This window comes from Protopterus annectens, chromosome 14.part0 (genome assembly GCF_019279795.1).
Source record: "Protopterus annectens isolate FY-2018-M chromosome 14.part0, PAN1.0, whole genome shotgun sequence".
Classification (NCBI taxonomy): domain Eukaryota; kingdom Metazoa; phylum Chordata; order Ceratodontiformes; family Protopteridae; genus Protopterus; species Protopterus annectens.
This window is the reverse complement of record NC_056748.1, coordinates 984,324,259-984,340,355: the sequence shown is the minus strand read 5'-3', so window position 1 is coordinate 984,340,355 and position 16,097 is coordinate 984,324,259. Positions and strand designations below refer to the sequence as shown.

At 44.8% G+C, this 16,097-nt stretch overlaps 1 protein-coding gene across 1 annotated transcript in view; it reads left to right on the top strand.

The window, feature by feature from the left end:
* Positions 1–16,097, top strand: part of WDFY4 (WDFY family member 4) — a 4,454,583-nt gene that overhangs the window by 3,621,425 nt on the left and 817,061 nt on the right. The window contains exon 50 of the mRNA XM_044055648.1: positions 183–274. Within this exon, the coding sequence (XP_043911583.1) occupies positions 183–274 (92 nt within the window). The remainder of the gene's footprint in view (positions 1–182; positions 275–16,097) is intronic.

Below are 16,097 nucleotides of genomic sequence, written 5' to 3'. Positions count from 1 at the left end.
GAGCCCAGTTCAGGGAGTCCATTGTTCAGGTGTTGAACCTCTGCTTATCTGGGGGTATTTTTATGCAGGATTTGTTTTCCCTCATATGTTTATTAATAGAATTGCTTGCTAATGCACTTTGTATCTCACAGCAGCATTTGTACCACCTGTCTTACTTCCTTTTCCATTGTGTCTTATTTTAGGATGCATGCAGGATGGCACTACGCTGGATGATGTTGAACTTCCTCCCTGGGCAAAAGGAGACCCACAGGAGTTCATAAGGATACATCGACAGGTCAGACCAACTAATACCTTCAGTTTAGTTAGGAGGCCTTGATTGTGTGGTGGGACTCCTTGATTAAAAAAGAATAAATTACAAAACATTATAAAAAAAATCATCCCAGTGCGAGCTAGGTGATGCTTTGGATAACGTAACAAAATCACTTTACAGTTGTAGTATATTATTACTGACTATATTTTGCATAATTGCTAATGCTCATTTTCTTTGGAATTTTCTTTCTCCCAACTCTTTAGTATGTGAAATTTATACATTGCCATGCGAATGGCTATTTTATGGAAGATTAACAAAATATAAGTCAAAGGAAACTTTATTGTCATTCAAATCAACAAATGCAATGTACAATGTATGAAGCCAAAAACAAAAGTTCAAAACCAAGAAATGAAAAATCCAGGCAGTTGAACAGAAGCCAAGAATGCAGTTCGTAGTTTTCAATCCTTTAATTCACGAAATAGTGTAAGAAACCACAATCAAAACACAATTACACAAGCGCTTTCGCTCGGATGTTCCGAGCTTTATCAAGTAACTTCTTGAATTAAAGGATTGAAAACTACAAACTGCATTCTTGGCTTCTGTTCAACTGCCTTGTTTTTTCAATGTACATTGTATCCCTGGATGAAATTTCATTGCTTCAGGCTCATGTGCATTGAAAAACAGTTTTCACAAGAGAGTGAAGGAAGCATATAATGAAAGAAATGCTAGACAGTACAGATATAAATACACACATAGATAACTTACCCACCAACATTTTTAAGATTGGATAGCAGTATAGCATAATTCACAGTTCCCCTACTTGTGAAGTAATAATTTGTTTCAGATTGCATAACTTCGATAAATAGAATAATGTAATTCTACAACAGTAAAGACAATCATATTGTACTTATGGTGTATTGTTTCCGTGAAGACAGGAGGTGGAACAATCCATGTGCAGGATGATACTTGTCTCTTATCAGTTTCATGACCCTGCCATAACAACTGCAAGAGTAAAGAGTAAAGAGTATAAGCATTGTACATTGTTTATCTTAATCATTGCAATTGTCTTTGCACTGAATCAGGTGGCAGAAATATTCTTTCTAACAGATCAGTTCACTTATACAGCTGGTGTCTCTCCTCATAGCTGCTCCTTTCACTGTTCATTTGTTTGGATTTTCCCATCTCACCTACATTACTGTGCCTTCTTTTGTAGCTGTCCATCATGTTATTGTATCCTGCTTCATGTGGTACTGTATTCCACATGGCCAACACCCTTTTCATAAAGAATTTTGTCCTCACTGCTTCCATATTCCCCGCCTTGTGCTCAGAAATCATAGTGTCTTCTTCTCTTCTTGTATCTTATTGCTAACAATCCCTGCATCTTTCATTTTGTTTCTTCTGTTATACTGCTTCCAACGGGTCTATTGCAGGCTCCTCAGTACTAGTAGCTTGTGGTACCTCTGCTTGCTGCCAGTTGTTTTAAAAAGCAAATGCTGTAACTCCAACTAACCTACTGTCCTGTTTCTACATAGCCCTCCCAACAACTGATCCTATAAACTGCAAAGCCCTACCAGAACCAAAGTGTTAATTCTGAAACTCCCACCCAGTTCCCAAACCAACTGCTTGGACCTTTCCCATCTCAGTTTCTTGGAAAAAGGTTTCACTTGCACAGTCTCTTTATGGGCTTTACCAGAAGAACAAGAAGCAGAACAATTTGTTGAAAGTGGGAAAAGCATTCAGTACATTTCTAAGATTTTTCAAATCTGTTACAAATTTCACAAATCCTCTACTTCCTTTACAAGACAAAGTAAACCATCCCTGCCCTCTCTTGGCAAACAGGGAGCAAAAAAAAAAGAGAGATGGCAGAAGAGGAACAGCAAAAACAGGAATCCTTTCAAAAAAGGGGCAGTCTAATCCCTCAGAGTGACTGTGCCAGCATTTTGATCCTCCTCCCCTCCAGCCTCTATGTTTCTCTAAATCTGTCCCAGATTAATACGCCCATTTGGCAACAGATTGTATTAGACTCGTGGTTGCGAAGAGTGGTGAAGGAGGGTTACAGCTGGCACTGGATACACACAACCACCTTTTAAGGAAATTAATTCCCACCCTCTGAACCAGAGTTTTTCTTCAGGTTCTTCACATACCTATCCTAGATATCATAGAACCAGTGCCTTTAGATCAAATGAGGAAAGATTTCTACTCCAGAATGTTTCTGGTTCTAAAGAAAGAGCTTTCATGGAGACCACTTGTAGATTTTTCCTTTCCTAACCTGTTTGTGAAAGTACCATAATTCAAAATGTTAACCCCTCAAAGTCTGTTACCTGTCATCCATCTTTTAAGTTTTAAGATAACATTAGATCTAAAAGATGCTTATCACATCCCCTTAGCCACAGGCTTCAAGATATGTCTCAACTTCTTTGTGTCTGGGTCACATTACCAGTTCTCTGCATCACTCTTTAGATTACGTACAGTTGTAAGGGTGTCTACACACTACCTAGCTCCAATGATAGCTTATTGCAAACTGTAGTGTGTTCACTTATATCCTTATTTAGATGACTTACTTATCTTTGCAGAGTATTTTCCCATAAGAATATTTAAAGACTATATGTGGAGATGTTATACATGTGACAAAAATATACAATAATAGTGTATTATGGATTGGGAGTTGGGAATGCGGTATAATACTGAAAATGAACAATGAAAATTTGTACATTTACCAGATATAATTAATATTGATAGAAACAAAGGAATGTTGAGATACTGGGGACAACCCAAGACATGTTGTTTATGTGGCTAGGATGATCATTTAATTAGTAATTGTGATAAAAGAAAATGTTTTTTCAAATCATTACACTCCCACAAAATATGTTCCCACTTACCTCTTTCTTTCCTCATCACACCCCCAACATCTGCTGTCTGTCTGAGGAAAAATTGTCTGGAGTCTACTTGGGGTACAAAAATACCTATGTAAACATTTCCAAGCAAAACTCCCAAGTCTTTTAGATTTTGTTGCATATTCGGGAGGCATACATGTATCCCCCCATTGTTTCTCTATGAATCACTTATCCAGTCTCTCTTTCCAATCCTTTCTAACCTTCTGTGATTTATTCTTCTACTTGTCACACAGTAGTTTATATGCTCTACTAATTATTCCTTTTTTAACAGCAGCTTCTGTTCTAGATTCTACCAAAATAACTCTACCAGTTCTGGTCTTTTGTTTAAGACCCCCCCCTCCCATTTCTTTCTCTTTGCTTATAATTTGATATCAATCCTTTAGAGGGAAGGCAATCTCTAACTTGCAGTCCAAATAAATTCTTCCCATTCTGTTACCTTTTCTCTAGTATTTTCCTCCCAATATCTTAGTTCCTTTGCCAGTTTTCTCCAATAAATTCCAGGTCACTCTTGCCTATTGTCTGTATCCCTAATTGCAGTCATCCCTGTTAGCAGAATCTCCTTTCTCCATTCCCAAGTTGGCTTAGTTTTTAGAATTCTTTCTGCTAATTTATGAATATAATATTCTGTATGATTATTGTTATTCTCCTTAAAGATCTGCATCCAACATCCCAGTCTCTCCTTGTTTCTTGAACCCCCCCCCACCATTTCATCATCATCCCATTCCATTTTGAATTATAGGTTTCTGCTTGTGCTATATATAGGTGCCTTAACTGTGTAACTGTGAAATACCCCTTCAAATCAGGTAATCCCAATTCACCTTGTTCTGTTGGAAGAATTAGCTTATCCCACTTGACTCTTGCTTTCTTCCTCTCCCAGATAAAATCTTTCAGCTCTTTATTACTTGCTATGCACAACTTCTCCTCTGGTTGATAAAAATATGCCTGGTGCCGCGGTGGTGGTGCTGTGGTAGCGTTGTCGCCTCATAGTAAGACGCTGTCTGGTTCGATTCTCAGTTAGAGCGTCTTCTGCGTGGAGACATGTATGAATGGGCGTACCTTCGTTGAAGGTTGTGCGTCAGGGCTGGTAATTCGGCACATAAAAGTCAACTACCAGTCATTAGCGGACCGGTGTTCCACTGTGGCGACCCCTAACTGGGAAAAGCCGTAAGACACAAACTTGTGTACAACACTAAATGGACTAAAAACATTTTAACTGCTTGTATCTTACTATCCATATCCTTACCACAGAGCTTCCAATTTCTTGTTTTTTGTTTTATTTTTGTTTAGTCTCTTCCCACATGTACTTACCTGCCACACGAGAACCATTTTTAAGCCATACTCCTAAATACTTCATTTTATCAAGTCCCTACAAATATAGATATTGTTGAACCAATATTTGTATGGGTACATAATTTGCAGCTATTGCCTTTGTTTTAGCTTCATTCATTTTGTATCCCGAAAAGATATGAAACTGTCTCAAAATGTTCCACAACACTGAAATGTCCTTTTCTGATTTTATCAGGTATAAAATAATATTGTCTTCAAATAGAGCCACCTTTTCTTGACTACCGTACCAATTATATCCTTGAATTTCTGAATCCATTATTTTCTGTTCCAGTGGTTCTAAATCTAATGCAAATAAAAGGAAAAGATGTGTTCCCTACATGGTTCCTCTGCTCAAGCAGAAATTATCAGAGAGGAACCCACCCACTTTAATTTTCGCTACTGACCCCTCATATATTGTCTTAATCAACCTTATAATTTTATCATGGAATGCAAATACTTCCATTGACTTGCTTATAAAGTCCCAGCTTACTCTGTCAAATGCTTTCTCTGCATCAAGACCCACCAACAACAGTGGTATTTCTTTACATTCTGCTTCTCTCTGGGTCTTCATTGTTCTGTTAATGTTGTCAAAGGTTTGCTTCCCCTCCACAAAACCACATTGGTCCATATCTATCAATTCTGGCATCACTTTTGCTATTCTTTTAGCCATCATAGACATAAACACTTTATAATGATGATTTAGTATTGAAATGGGCCTGTATGAAGCTGGATATGATGGGTCTTTAAAAAGAGATATCCTGTCTACCATCACTTTCTTCCAGGATGTCTCCTCCTCTTAAACTACTAATCTGATGTTGTTAATCTTCTTCCATTCATCACTGATGGATTCAGTTCTGAGCCCCTCGGAAACGTGTTGGCCTAATACCAAGCTCGCGTACACCAGAAACTCTCAAACTAAGCTGCTACCCACAATGCCCTTCTCCCTGTTAACTCAGATCTCGTTTGCCTCATAGCCATATAGTAGTGTTTCACCGAGCTCTCCAGCTAAGTAGTATTTTTCTTGATTTTTGGATATATTTTTCTTATTTAGTCACTCTCTAACTCACTTGTTTACAGTTATTTGTAACTTTCCTAACTAGCTCTACCCATTGGGTAATTCTTTTACCATTGCTAGTACGCCCTCTCCTTACCCTTGTGGTATCTCTTGATACCATTGTTGGTATCTTCTCTCCTTTTCTATCTTTCTTTCTAGGTGTTTGTTATTCTAATTAACTTGTGTTAAGTGTGTTTGGAAAATGTTTGAAAAAAAAGGGACTTCAGGGTTTAAGCATTGCACCTCTTGCAGTAGTAAACTCCCAAACAGTGATTCTCACGATGACTGTGTTTATTAACTGGGGGTTTCTCATCTCTCTGTTAAACCCACTTGTCAAATTTGCCTAAGTTTCAGTCAGCAGACGCTGAACGAAAGAAAGAATAAATTGATTTTGAAAGGCCTTCTTGCTTCTCCTTTCTTAGAGGCTCTTTCTGTGTCGAAGGTCTCAACCCCTCCTATGAAGGACAAGAAATGTCCCCACTCTGATCCCTCTTCACCGGCTGGTGATAAGAGTAAGAGATCTAAGCATAAGGCCCACAAACCTTCCTCAGAGCATAGAGTCACTACTTTGGCTCCGACTACTGCTGCTCTGAGCTCTGCTCTAATTGCTGCTATGTCTCAAACCACGGATATTACCAGATCCTTGACGTCACCGACTCTTCCAGTTACGGCACCAGTCTTGTTTTCCACTACAGCTATGGCACCGATCTTACCTTTGATTAAATCAAAAAACGGTTCCGACCTCTGTCATGGTACCGATGACATTGACTCTGAGTGCCTCTTCAGCACCGAGCCCTCTTAGCACTCCACTGATTCCTTTGCTACCTGTCTCCAAACTAGACGCTATGGTGCCACTAGCTCAGACACCATGGACCCAATACTCTCCCTCCTTGGATCTGTTCCTGGGTCAAATGTATATCCCCTTTTTGGATCGACCTGACTCCCCTTCAGGAGTTTCCACGAGGTCCACCAGGAGTCTATCCGAACTTGATGTGTTGTGCCTGTTGGATCAGCTGTTGATGGCCAGAGGGATACCAAATGTTCCAAAGACTCATCCCTCTCTGGGACTTGAGTCTATATCTCCCAGGACTCCAACGTATACTCCTCCTTTGGACCCATCGGTTTCAAAGCACATTGCTCTGATGTCTTTTGTGGAACACCATTCCTCAGCACTGACAGTGACTGAGGCTTCGAGGCCAGCCCTTTGGTTTTCAGTTCTGACAGAACTGTCCCTTCCTCAGACTCTTGGTTGGGAGGCTGAGTCCTTGGTCCACGGTATGGTTCTGAATGTTTTATCGGGGATAATGCCTGTCCTGATCCTGCTTGAGGCTTCTTCCCCCAGAGTGGGTCTGACAGAGAGGGGTGTGACCCCAGTTCTGAGGTTTTCCTTCTTGGTTCCGGGGATCTCACTCCTGTTTGGGTGGTCCTGCTTTTCGGGTGATGGAGAGGGTGCTTGCTACCGGAAGCACTCCTCCGATGTCGGAACTTCATCCTGCTCCCTCTGATCTACAGCCACCATGAGTCACCTCCCCGGGACACCGGGAGGAGAAGCCGTGGGAAACCCCAGTTCGGGGTACCCATCCTTCCGTGTCTTCCTTAGATATTTCCACTGAAGAACTCCCTCGGAAGAAGGCGTACAAGAGGAAGCACATAGACTCTCCTGAAGAGTCTTTGACTGAAGACACGGACTACGATAATGGGGAGGGGTCCCCACAGTCATCCCCGGATGATGTCTCCTTCGGAGACATCCTGCAAATATTAAAACAGAGGGGTGGCTGGAAGCCCTCCAACCCTTTCTTAGTGGAATCCATGTTTCTGCAGGCTTTGTGCTCCCGGCCTTCTACCTCTTGGGTGACCCCACCTGCCGACGAGTTAATACAGCTCATTGTGCAGCATGCTTGGCAGAACCCTGACTCTATTGAGGCCATTTCCCAGAGACCCAAGATTCCCCAGCCCCGGAAAAGCATCCACACTGGTCCAGAGGTTTGCCAGTTGACTCTATGGTGGTGGCGGTGGCCACTAAAAAGGCTCTAGCAGACGAAAGTCCTACTGTTCACCCACCCAACAGGGAGTCTCGGGCAGTGGACAGGTTGGGGAAGTGAGTCTATGCTTCAGCGACCTTTGCTGTCAGGTCCCTGAACTACTTGGCACACTTCACGAAGCTCATTACCGAACTTTCTGCATCCCTCGCAGGTCACGTGTCTGACGGGGCACAGGAAAAGGTTGCCTCTCAACTTACCACCCTTGAATCTATTTCCAATTCGTCCATGAGGCTGCTGTCCCACTCAGCCAAAGGGGCAGCCAGAGCTGCGGGTGCAGGCATAGTCATGAGGCGTCATGCCTGGATGCGCATCTATGCCCTCGCTGACTCCTTCAAATCCTCCTTTTTGAATGCCCCTATTGAAACATCTTCCTTGTTTGGTTCTAAAGTGAAGGACACACTAGCCAGGTGCGAGCAAGATGGAAAGACTCTGTCTTTTGTTGGCCTGTTTTTTCAAGCCTCAACATTCTTTTTCCAGGAACCAGAGGAGTGGGAAAATCTGGCACAAAAAGTCTCAGGGTCCTTTCCGTAATGCATGTGGTGAGGATTCCCCCAGAGGCAGAGGGGGTTTCAGTGGTGGAAGACACCCCTTTAGGGGCAGAGGGGTCCTCGAAACCAAGACTCCAGGGATTCTTTCTCTGGGCAGTCCTATCAACATTCCTGAAGTGTTGCCAGATTGCTTTTCTCTGGAAGCAGTCGGGGCTCGTTTTTCTCTGCACCAAACTGACGGGTGCTCTATTTCAAATGATTGATGGTTGCAAAGAATAATCTCCTGAGGCTACTACTACATTCCTATATCCTCCCATCCAAAACCTACGAAAAACCTTCCCGATGTTCCACCCAATCAAAGGGAAGAAATAGCTTCAGATATAAGAAAGCTGTACCAAAAAAGAGTCATCCAACCAGTCCCTCCAGTCCAGTGCAGATCCGGTTTTTACTCAAGATTCTTTTTAGTGCTAAAAAAGATGGGGGACTGGAGACCCATTCTGGATCTCAGTCATTTAAACTAATCAGTTGTACAAACCAAGTTCCGCATGGTCACTATTCAATCCATTCTTCCATTTTTAAGGGAGGATGTTTGGATGTGCTTGATAGACCTCCGGGATACGTATTACCTCATAAAAATGGACAAATACTCCAGGAGTCTCCTTCGCTTCCGGCTAGGAGCCATTCATTACCAGTTCCGAGCCCTAACATTCATTCTCTCAGTGGCCCCCAGAGTGTTCACAAAATGTCTAGCAGTGGTGACAGCTCATCTGAGACTTCAAGAATTCCAGGTGTTTCCATATTTAGACGATTGGCTCCTCTCCGCCCCCACCAAGTGTCTTCTGACTATGGTCCTCAAATACACACTTTCACTAGTGGAGTCCCTAGGCATCACTGTACACTGGGAGAAATCCAGCTTAGAACCTACCCAACAACTGGAATTTATAGGGGCAGTTTTCGATACTCAAAACTGCCTGGAATCTCTACCGGCTCACAGGCTTCAGAGGTAAAGATTGCAAGTACGTGTGATACTCTGTCAAAGAAAGGTGTCAGCAAGGGAAGTTCTCCAGGCTTTGGGGTCCATGGCTGCAGCCATTCCGATAGTTTCTCTGGCAAGGTTACACATGAGACTGTTACAGTGGCTCCTATTGTCCCAGTCGTCGGCGAATCTTCACCCCCTAAACTTGCTGGTGCTCATAACCAACTCTTACAAGCAAGATCTCCTCTGGTGAATGAGGCCAGACTCAGAACTTTGGTGTCACCCCTTTCAGACCTCTTAACCCAATGCCACTGTGACCACAGACGCTTCACTGATTGGGTGGGTGGGCCATTTTCAGGGAAAGACAGTCCAAGGTACATGGTCGAGCTTAGAGGCCAATCTGCATATCAATGTTCTGGAGTTAAGAGCTGTGCTGTTAGCGTTGCAGGCATTACATCCACTTCTTCCCCCGGAACGATTGCAGTTCAGTCAGAGAGTATGTCAGTAGTTTGCTACATCAACAAACAAGGAGGAACCAAATCCTAACCCCTTTGTTGAGAGGCCATGAGAATGTGGCACTTGGCGATAGCTTACGACCATTTTCTTATAGCAGCGCACACCCTGGGGAGTTCCAGTGTGATTGCGGACAGACTGAGCAGATGCATTCTCCTTTCACACGAGTGGTGTCTTAATCCCAAAGTGAAGGCAGAAATTTTCAGCCGATGGGGCCAACCTTGCTGTGACCTCTTCGCCTCCCATTTGACCAACAAATGCAGCAGCTACTTTGCCCTCTTTCCTCCAGAAAGGGAGTCCCCGAGAGACGCTCTGACTCACGATTGGCCCATGGGTCTCCTCTATGCTTATCCTCCAATTCCCTTGATATCTCTATTCTTAAAGAAAGCAACTCGGTTGAGATGCAAGGTGATCCTCATTGCCCCATTTTGGCCTCTTTAAATGTGGTTCCCCTTTCTCCGGCCTCATCTGTTACAGCCTCCATGGATCCTGGACACTCGTCCAGATGTAATTTCTCACCCCCAAGGGTTGACTCTCTCGAATTTGTCCACTCTCAAGCTGACGGCTTGGTTTCTCCACTTCCGTTAGTCACCAGGCAGGAAGCCCTTTCCTCACCTGTTCGCGATATCATTCTGGCCTCCCATAAGCCATCCACCAGAAAACTTTACAGAGATAAATGGAAAAGGTTTTCTCTTTGTTCTAAAGAACGGATGCTAGATCCCTTTTCAGCTCCAGTCTCTGTCATCCTTCAATACCTATCTGAGTTCTTTGAAAACAGAGCATCAGTCTCTACCATACGAGTCCATTTAGCAGCTATTTCCAATTTCCATAACTGATTAGAGGGCACTCCACTTATGTCCATTCGCCTATGCAAAACCTTTCTCAAAGGAGTGTTTCACAGAAGACCTCCAATTAGGTGTCCCTTAGAGACATGGACTCTCTCCCTACTACTGCAGTCTCTCTCTCAACCCCCATTTGAGCCTGCTGCAAAATGTGATCTCACATTTCTCTCATTGAAATCTCTCTTTTTGGTAGTTGTCCCTTCACGGTACCGAACCCATCAGTGATGAATGGAAGAAGATCAACAACACAGATGGAACGTTATGGTAAGACATAACTTCTTTTTAAACAAAATCTTCCAGATCTTTATGAGTTTTTTTCCCTCCTAGCTTCCAGACGTCCCACAGGAATACCATCTCTTCCTGGGGACTTTCCTGTGGATAGGTTATACATCACCATTTTTATCTCCTCCTATCCTAACTGTAAGTAATTGAACCTCATCTACCTCTAACCTTGGCATATTTAATTCTTCCATAAACATTTCCATTTGTACTTTTTCTTGATTTCCATATTTCTGTGCTTTATACAGACCTTCATAGAATTTCCGAAATATTTCTGATACCTCTGCAGGATCTCTTGTTATCTTCCTTGTGGGCTCCCTAAGCTTGATGACAGCCCTTCTACTTTCTGTAAACTGAGTTGTTGTGCTAAAAGATTTTTGTGCTGTGGAGTTATCAAAAAACAGTTGCTTAACAGCAGTCTTTCTAAACTTATGCATATTATCCAGGTAATCCCTTATTTTCTGTTTTTATTTCCACCCTATTTTTAAATTCCACTTTAATTTTATCCTACTCCCTAGCTATATTTTCAGAAGAAATTTCTATCTCTAGCTCCTGAGTAATTTCAACTACCCATTCCTTAAATTCCACTCATCTGAAGTAGTTTACTTCATTTGGTCTTTAACCTGTAGGTTACGGATCCGTATCGGATTTGAGCCGGCAACTTTTACTAGCATCTGCTTTGAGCGCCAAACTCTGCCCCTTACCCATAATACACCTCCACTGCCTTCCATCCACAGATCTCATTTGCTGCAAATAGCTTTGTATAGTGATCTCCCGAGCTCCAACTTTGTCAGGTGGGTAAAAACCTTTTGAGTATCTTTTTTCTCAAAAAATTGTTAGGTAATGTTAGTATAAGTCCCCCCTTTCTCCTTGGTGCGTCGAGTTGTAGTGTTTTAGGGTAGTTGGAGTAGTTTGTATTGCTGTGTGGATTTTTGCTTACCCTCCCCCCCTCAGTGTTTTCTGTGTGCGACTGTAGTGAGTGGGTGTGTGTGTGTGTGTGCCAGTAAGAAAGAAACTTTTTTTCTTAAGTTCTCTTTCTACTGACAGTATGGCTGAAAAGCTTATTTTCAAGCGTTGCACTTAGTGTGGCCATAAATTATCCACTGCGGATGGCCACACTGTGTGTTATGTGCTTCGGCATGGCCAATCTGAGTGTGGACTGCAGTATATGTGCAAGCTTCAACCCCTGCACCATTAAAGATAGGAAGACCAAGTTGGCCCTCATAGTCCTTCTTCCCCTTCCAGAATCTGTTTCCTCATCTCTGGCTTCGGTCACAGTGGCTGCTGTGGCCGCCTCTCCTTCCTCGCTTCCCCTGGCTTCTCCCCCGACCTCCCTTCACCTGTAAAAACACTACTGATCGGTGACTCCTCTCTGCTCCGATCTCTGAAGTTCTCACCAGAGCCAGAGGAGACACGTTCAGCTTCTCGGGCCTCGGTACCCCGACCCGCCAGGTCGGAGTTTATGGCCTCATCGAGGTCCACCTGGTCCTTGTCTGACATTGATCTGGATAAAATGACGAGGTTTATCCATACTCAGATCTAGATGGAGGTCTTGCCAGTCCCCCCTCTATCAGGAGGGGGGAGCTTGCTTCCTTTTTTCCAGCCTATATCTCCTTCTCCAAGCTGCCCATTGGGTTAGGAGTATTCGGATCCGAGGTTGGCTTTGTTCAGGGGGTGCGGTGCCGACGGTACCTGCTTCCTTGACGCCGACAGCTGCCTGGAGCATGTCGGATCCGAGCCGCTCTCGGAGCTGGGGCTTGGGTGTTGGATCCGAGGGAGTGGAACCTTTTTCTTCAGTTCTGGCTTCCTCGGGCCAGGTTTCCATCTTCCTTGGACCCGACTCCGATTCTCTCGTCGGACTGGTGGAGACCAGTCTCCTTATTGGTTTCTCAGGAGGTTTGCTCTCCTTCAGCATTCAACGCGGTAGAAAGGGTTCTCCCCGCTGGATCGAGACCCCTACTGACCCCTCGGACTCCAGCCAGACCCCCTCGGCTCTGTCTACGGTCCCCCTCGTTTTACCAGAGGGACAGCCCGTGCTTGAGGAGCCCCAGACAGTTTCCCCTTTGGAACAAGTGGCTTGCGAGTTCCCCCTGGAGAGCCCCACTGGAGAGGTACCTCGCAAGGATACTTGGAAGAGGAGACATTTGGACTCTCCCGAGTACCTCACCGAGGACACGGACCTGAATGATGGAGAAGGTTCCCCTAGGTCATCTCCCGAGAATGTCTCCTTTGGAGACATAATGGAAATCCTGCACCAACGGGGAGGTTGGTCTGCTCCCAAACCTTCTTCTGATGAGTCTGTGTTCCTGGAGACTTTTGGCATGGGCCCATCTACTTCCTGGGTGTCCCCTCCCCTCCCGTGGATCCTTTGGTAGATCTGGTCACCGCACGGGCATGGAAGGAACTGGACACCATGGAACCTATCCCAAAAAGACCTGATAAGATTTTAAGCCCCCCCTACAGACAGACCAGCATGGAAAAAGGGCTCCCCCGTAGACACTATGGTGGTAGCAGCAGTCACTAAGAAGGAACTTGCTCAAGGAGTTCCTTGGTCCATCCTCCTGACTGAGAGTCGTGGATGATAGACCACCTAGGGTAGCGGGTTTACACTTCAGCTACCTTTTCAATTAGGGCACTGAACTTCCTAGCCCATGTCACCAGACTCCAACGCGACCTGGTAAAGGAGCTGGAGGAGTCTCCCCCCAAGTCCACGTCGCAGGAGGACAAGGCTTCATTCTCCACAAGGATGGCCACTTTAAAAGCAGTCTCTAACACGCCCATGCGACTCCTTTCACATGCTATAAAAGGAGCGGCTAGGGTGACTGGGTCTGGCGTGTCCATGAGGTGCAACGCCTGGCTCAGGTTATGTCAATTTTTGGAACCCTTCAAGGCTTCCTTTGCCAGTACTCCTTATGACAGCTCTACACTCTTTGGTAAGACCATCAAAGAGACATTAGTCCACACTGTTTGCCGTCGGGATCCGCTTCTCAAACCCTCAAAGGTCCTTTTCCCAGAACCAGAGAGGTCAAAAGAAGATGTGGTTCTGAAAGTCACAGTATTCCTGCGACACTCAGGGCCCTTCTTCCCCTAGAGGCAGAGGGGGACAGAATGGATGCCGGCCCAGAGGCAGAGGGGGTCCTAGGAATTTTGGGTCTCGAGAACCTTTCTCGGACAGACCCTGGCAGCAAACCTGAGGGGTTGCCCGACTGCTCTACTCTGGAGGCAGTTGGGGGATAATTGTCCTTAAACTTAACGGCATGGGAGTCCATAACAACAGACTGCTGGGTGTGTCAGATCATATGCAGAGGATACTCTATCCCCTTAGTGGATTCCTCCAAATCTCCCAGACACTTCCCGGACATACCACCCACGCAAAGGGAGGCAGTAGCACAGGAAATTTCCAAGCTGCTAGAAAAACAAGCCATCGAAACTGTCCCTCCAGATCAATCCAGATCAGGCTTCTACTCCAGGTTCTTTTTGGTGCCAAAGAAAACGGGGGACTTAAGGCCCATTCTGGACCTCTCTACCCTGAACCTGTCAGTTGCCAAAGAGAAGTTCCGGATGGTCACATTACAGTCCATCATGCCATATCTGCAAGAGAATGATTGGATGTGCTCGTTAGACCTCCAGGATGCTTACTACCACATAAAAATGCACAGAAGCTCCAGGAAGTTCCTTCACTTCTGGCTTGGAGTCAATCATTACCAGTTTCGAGCCCTACCCTTTCGTCTCACCACAGCTCTCCTCAGGGTGTTTACCAAAGTGATGGTGGTGGTAGCGACTCACTTGAGGCTTCAGGGGATTCAGGTCTATCCGTACCTGGACGATTGGCTCCTCACTGCTCCCACCAGGCATCTATTCTCCCAAACCAGGGATTATTTCCTGACTCTTGACCTGCGTTTGGGGATCACAGTCAATGTATCCAAATCTCTCCTAGATCCTGTACAGGTGATAGACTACATTGGTGCCAGGATGGATACTCTTCAGTGCAAAATCTTCCTGACCTCAGAGAGAGTTCAAAGCCTGAGGATGCATGTCTCCCTGATCTACTACTCCCTTCTCCCAATGACGGAATCAGAGTTGAGGGCCTTAGGCTCGATGGCGGCGACCATAACTCTTCTCCCATGTGCCCGGTTACACATGAGAATTCTTCAGTGGACTCTAGCTGTACGATGGTCCCTGTTGGAACTGCCAGTGGCATATCCAATTCAACTCAGTCGAGTCTGTCGGTCATCTGTCATATGGTGGATATGGTGTCCGGACATTTTTCTAGGGACGACCCTTTGTTCCAGCCCCGGCCCAAGCCACAGTGACCATGGATGCCTCCCAACGCTGGGGGGGCATTGTTCGTGCAGGACAGTCCAAAGCCTGTGGTCCCCCAAAGAGACCAGCTTGCACATAAATGTCCTAGAGATGAGGGTGGTCCTTCTAGCATTGCAGACCCTTAATGCCTTTTTTCCCTTGGGAATGATTGCTATTCAGTCAGACAACATGTCAGTGATCTGGTATATCAGAAAACAGGGAGGGACCAGATCTTACCCCCTTTGTCATGAGGCCATGAGAGTGTGGGAATGGGTGATCTCCACCGTTCGCTTTCTCATCACAATGCACATTCCAGGATGGTGCAGCATTTTAGCGGGCAGGCTAAGTTGGACCATTCTGATGCCTTACAAGTGGTCTCTGAATCTGTCAGTAGCGGAAAAGATCTACAGCGAGTGGTGTCAACCTTGCTGCAATCTCTTCGCATCTCCTTCCAACGTGAAGTACAGCAAGTTTTTTGCTCTGAACCCCTTGCTGGGGGAGTCCCCCAGAGATGCTCTAGTTCATACTTGGCCTCCCGGTCTTCTGTATGCTTATTTACGAGTACCTCCTATTTCGAGGTTTCTACAGACTCCTGGACTATCCTCCTCAGATCCATTTTGGTGGCTGTTCGTAAGCCTTCTACCAGGAAGATTTATCACAGCAAGTGGAAATGTTTTTCCTTTTGGGCCTCTCAAAGGAGCTTAGACCCTTTCACGGCTCCTCTTTTTGCCATTCTTGATTTTCTAGCTGACATTTTTCAGCACGGAGTTAGTTCTTCTATGGTCAAGGTTCATTTGGCTGCCATCTCTCATTTTCATGTGGGTGAGAATTTTGCCTCTTTAGCCTCTTCCAGACTGTGTAAAGCCTTTATTAAAGGCACCTTTTTATTATGCTACCTGGTTAAAGATCCTGTTCCCCCATGGGACCTTACAATGGTTCTTCAAGCTTTGGTCGCTCCACTTTTCGAGTCTGCCTCAACTGCAGATCTGAAATTTTTATCTTGGAAAACAGCTTTTCTGGTGGCTATTACCTCTGCCAAAAGGGTTTCAGAATTACAGGCCTTGACCATCAAAGTACATTACATGATTTTTCACAAAGATAGGGTTTCCCTTTGAACCATTCCATCCTTTC